This window comes from Penaeus vannamei, chromosome 39, assembly GCF_042767895.1.
Source record: "Penaeus vannamei isolate JL-2024 chromosome 39, ASM4276789v1, whole genome shotgun sequence".
Taxonomy (NCBI): Eukaryota; Metazoa; Arthropoda; class Malacostraca; order Decapoda; family Penaeidae; genus Penaeus; species Penaeus vannamei.
Window position 1 is genome coordinate 21,101,741 of NC_091587.1, and position 5,000 is coordinate 21,106,740.

Below are 5,000 nucleotides of genomic sequence, written 5' to 3' on the forward strand. Positions count from 1 at the left end.
AAATCTATCATACATTTGAAGAGCAGTTTTTAAAACCTCCATCTGTCTGCACTGGCAGCCCAGACAGGCTCAGTACAACCCTACTAACCAGAAAGTATGGCAGCTTGACTTCCACTGATATCCACAACCCAGCCTCTATGGCACAACTCTTCAATTTTAGTAAACAAATGTGAACACTTGGATGTCGGTACTCCAGTACAACACATTTTCCTCAACAAATTAAGGAGAAAAAATCACACCATACTGAAAGCATCTACATTTTTTTAAATAAAAAAAAAAGAAAGAAAAAAAAAAAAGTTGTTATGTCAATTCATGTCACTATTACATGAGTTTTTCTAAGTCCCATGCATGAACAATACATTCATTAGCTAATTTTCTGTAACTCTCAAAGAAAAAAAAAATCTTTTTAGCTTTCGGGAACGAGACATTTCCGTCATTTGGGATTTTTGACAGGCTGACAAGTATAAGCCATGATGTTAAATCACACAGGTTGCTAATCTGTTGAAAGGAAGGGGTGTGTGTAATTGTTGGAAGACTGAAATAAATGTTTAATGTTGTTTGAGTAGTGTATATGTTATACAGTTGAATAGTGAATACTGTACTGTGATAACGAAAATGAAGACATGATCAATACAACTATAACCTGATCTATCTCCTGACTATAGCATGTAACAAGCACAAAGTTCCTGTACGTTCATCTACCCTTTTTAATACAAAGGAGCCAGTAACTTCTTACTTCTAAACCCCTTTTCCATAAGACATTACCCTTTCCTCCTATGCAGCATATCAAATACTGTTGAAACAAAAACATTCATATGAAAAAGCTCCTTATAGCAAGCTAATAACAAGCTAAAAATAAATCTGCAACACCAGTACCTGCCTGCTTCATACTTCACATGTTGCACTTTCTATTCTGCCTAATTCTTAACTTTGGCTCATGCCTCTCTTATGGGCACAGGCATCTACAGTACTATCTTTTTCCCTCATTTTTTTGTACCTAAGATCGTAATATTATCTAGAGAAGAAGAGTTTGTCAGAAGTGGAACATACCCGAGCATCCCTGCGGTCATGGCCAGCTGTCTGTCCAGTTGCAATGAGGAGTTTGTTGGGATGAACTGCAAGGCTGTAGAAAAAAATAAGCAAATTATTCAGAAGTCAAAGTTCAGATATATTTTCAGAATAAACTAAAGTAACATGAAAAAAAAGAAGAAGAAGAAGAAATCAAACTAACCATTTAATGTCATCTGTATGTCCGAGATAATGACGCTGCATCTGATCTTCAACGTTATACAGAACCACCACAGCTGCCACAAAGTAGACAATCTCTCCAGTAGGTAACTGGTAGACATTATTCCTGCAGTCTCGTCCTCTGTGAAGGCACAAATAACCATTAACAAAAGGTTAAAGAGAGAGAGAGAGAAAAAAAAAGGAATAAAAAAATAAATAAAAGATTGATGGATTAAGAAAAGGTCTAAATCACCTAAACATACTTTATCTACATTCTATTTGCTTCAATTTCCCAAAATTAATTGTTAAGTAAATTGGGAAATCTATTTGTAAATTTCATATCAACATGCATGATCTTCATTCATGAACCTTCAATAGTAGGAAAAACTGATAATGACAAATATCAAAGCACACCCAAACACACTCACACACTCACACACACACAAACACACTCACACACACACACACACACACACACACACACAAACACACACTCACACACTCACACACACACAAACACACTCACACACACACAATAATAAAAGAGCCTGGTATACATGCTCTCCCCTACAATAAATTTCATATCAACATACTTGATCTTCATTCATGAACCTTCAATAGTAGGAAAAACTGATACTGACAAATATCAAAGTGCACCCACCCACACCCACACCTAAACACACACACTAATAAAAGAGCCCGGTATACATGCTCTCCCCTACCAATTATAACTTTCCTTCACATACCTGTAACCATAGACCCACTCCAACTTCAGCTTAGCAGGTGGTTGTGCTGTGGGTCCAGAGGGATTGTACGTTTCACGCATGGGGGTCGGCACGTACAGGTTGAGGGGACGTCCCCGCAGGTACATCTTAACGACCCCTTCATCTGGGTTGTATTGGGCTTCTCGAGCTCTGTGGAATAGTCAGGCATCAGCTCTGGGTCATATCGAGAGAACCTTGTAGGCGCTTGTAAGTTATACTGTAGAACTTCCAAATCTGATATTCTTTCTTTATTGAAGGGAAAAATATGACGTGAAAGGACACAACAAGAGTCTGAGGATAACTTTTTTGTATCTAAATCATTGTTGGATTTATTCAAAAGTGAAGATTCCAGTAACTGCAGTCTTACTTTGAAATACAAATAAATGAAATAACTGAAAAGATAGATATACTTACGGTCATGGTAAATATATTAGTACATAATATAATATTCCAATAAATAAAGAAATAAATATTACACTACCTAGACAGATGGATAGACAGTTGATCAGTAAAAGCAGATTAGTGAGAGAGAAAGAGATGGAGAGAGAGAGAGAGAGATGTAGAGAGAGAGAGAGAGAGAGAGAGAGAGAGAGAGAGAGAGAGAGAGAGAGAGAGAGAGAGAGAGAGAGAGAGAGAGAGAGAGAGAGAGAGAGAGATGGGGGGGAGGGAGGGAGGGATGGATAGAGAGAAAAAGAGAGAAAGAGAGAGAGAAAGAGATGGGGGGAGGGAGGGAGGGAGGGAGGGAGGGAGAGAAGAGAGAGAGAGAGAGAGAGAGAAGAGAGAGAGAGAGAGAGAGAGAGAGAGAGAGAGAGAGAGAGAGAGAGAGAGAGAGACAGAGAGAGAGAGAGAGAGAGAGAGAGAGAGAGAGAGAGAGAGAGAGAGAGAGAGAGAGAGAGAGAGAGAGAGAGAGAGAGAGAGAGAGAGAGATGGGGGAGGGAGGGATGGGGAGAGAGAGAGAGAGAGAGAGAGAGAGAGAGAGAGAGAGAGAGAGAGAGAGAGAGAGAGAGAGAGAGAGAGAGAGAGAGAGAGAGAGAGAGAGAGAGAGAGAGAGAGAGAGGGATGGGGAGAAGGATGGATAGAGAAAAAGAAAGAGAAAGAGAAAAAGAGAGATGGGGGGAGGTAGTGAGGGATGAAGAGAGAGAAAGAGAAAGAGAAAGAGAAAGAGAAAGAGAAAGAGAGAGAGAGAGAGAGAGAGAGAGAGAGAGAGAGAGAGAGAGAGAGAGAGAGAGAGAGAGAGAGAGAGAGAGAGAGAGAGAGAGAGAGAGAGAGAATATTATAAAAGAGTAAGACTAAAAAAAGACAAAGAAAACCTATGAAATATATACCACCTGCCAAAAATAAAATTGTTAAAAGCACCAAAAGAATCATAAAATAAACAATAAAAAAATACAACCATTATAGGTATACAATACCCCCCAAAACCAGTTGGAGAATCAAAATATAAAAAAAAGGAATAAGAAAACCACAAAAAGGACCGAAAAGGAAGAAAATGGGGGCTTTGACATAAGGGGTTACCCGTGTCTGGTGAGGTTTAGCTGAGATGTAGATGACCTCAGGTTGTTCAGGTTGTGGAGCGAACCGCTGTTGGGTCGTCTGCAAGGCAACAGAGACGGCCGGGCGAGGTTAGGTCAAAAGGTCACAGCGAGCCAAAAAAAGGTGGGAGAAAGGAAGAGGGGGAAAAGAATGGGTCACACTGACGGAGAGAACTAAGGAAAAAAATGTAGAAAGGGGGGAAGCGGGAGAGAGAAACAAACTGATAGACAAACATACATAAAAAAGTGAGCGATGTTGTCAACAAACAAACAAACACATAACGAAGACTGGACAAAGGGTCGGAAAGTAAAACAAAAAGTAAAAAATAAATAAAACAACGCCAAGCACGACGGGAAAAAACAAGCTTGCACGATGGAAATATAGTAAGCATTCTACACGTGGAGCAAACAGCCACAGGATTTCAAAGCAGCATTCGCAAAACAGTGCAAATTTTATCTCTATACACATACATCGCACAGGCATTTTGCAGGTACATGGCACGATTCCTATTGATGAGATAATGAGCTTTCTATCAACTCGGGAAAAATGGAAATACTATTCAATTTGAAATGGCAATTTAGCTAATGAATTGACATAAAACTACGCCATGGAATCTAACCGTTAATCTAAAAAATCCAGCAAGTTCAACAATCATTTATCAATTACAAGATAGTGTTCTATCTATTACTCGCTACAGCTCTATATTTTACAGCGTTGAATCTTCAGGTAAACTGTTTTATACTTTATCGATTTCGCCTCAAAAAAGTATTTTCTTTACCTTTATATTAAGTAAATTCTCTCTGATAACATATATATCTTCGATAGAAAGAGATACAATCTATCTATAAGTGATCTTTACCGAGTAATACAATATTCATCAATAACTGTCAATGTCTTTTTTATGTATAGGAACAAAATTAAGTTAAAAAATTAAATAACCTATGAATTTTACCAAGAAAATTATTTTAAAACCTGCAGTCAAATATCGTTCATATTTATTATTTCGTTTCTTGTTTTGCTCGTTATTAAAGACCAAACAGTAACAGAGTGCAATCCATGCATATAAAATACGTATATATAATTCAAAAGCGCTCGTAGTCACTGGCATGCGAGGCTGAGGGGGGGAGGATAGGGGGGAAAGGGGGGGGGGGGGAGGTTCATGCACGAAGCAATTTAAAACTCCAGAGGAAATGGCGCCAGTCACTAAAACACTTCAAAAAAACGGAAAAAAAGGGGACGACTTCCTGGCGGTAGGCACTCGAGCATGCTGCGGTTTTCAAGGACGTGGGGAAAGGGGTGGCCGGAGGGTGGGGTGGGGGGGGGGGGGTGACAGTTGGGGGATGGTAAGGGAGGTAAGGGATGGGGGGGGAGGGGGGTCTTTAGGGGGAGGCTAGGGAGGGAGGGGGATGGAGGGGGAGGGGGGAGGGGCTACTTGTGGCTTTGGGTATCGACAATGGCAGGAATGATGGTAATGAT

At 39.9% G+C, this 5,000-nt stretch overlaps 1 protein-coding gene across 26 annotated transcripts in view; it reads right to left on the reverse strand.

The window, feature by feature from the left end:
- The window catches only part of LOC113808617 (echinoderm microtubule-associated protein-like 2), a 192,423-nt gene that overhangs the window by 10,671 nt on the left and 176,752 nt on the right, over positions 1 to 5,000 (reverse strand). For 22 of the 26 annotated variants that reach the window (XM_070116975.1, XM_070116974.1, XM_070116972.1 and 19 more), the window contains 4 exons: positions 3,507 to 3,584; positions 1,974 to 2,141; positions 1,232 to 1,369; positions 1,051 to 1,123 (listed from right to left, as the gene is read on the reverse strand). In XM_070116975.1, coding sequence (XP_069973076.1) covers positions 1,051 to 1,123; positions 1,232 to 1,369; positions 1,974 to 2,141; positions 3,507 to 3,584 — 457 coding nt within the window. The remainder of the gene's footprint in view (positions 1 to 1,050; positions 1,124 to 1,231; positions 1,370 to 1,973; positions 2,142 to 3,506; positions 3,585 to 5,000) is intronic. The other 4 variants (XM_070116979.1, XM_070116978.1, XM_070116962.1 and 1 more) reach the window with 1 other exon arrangement.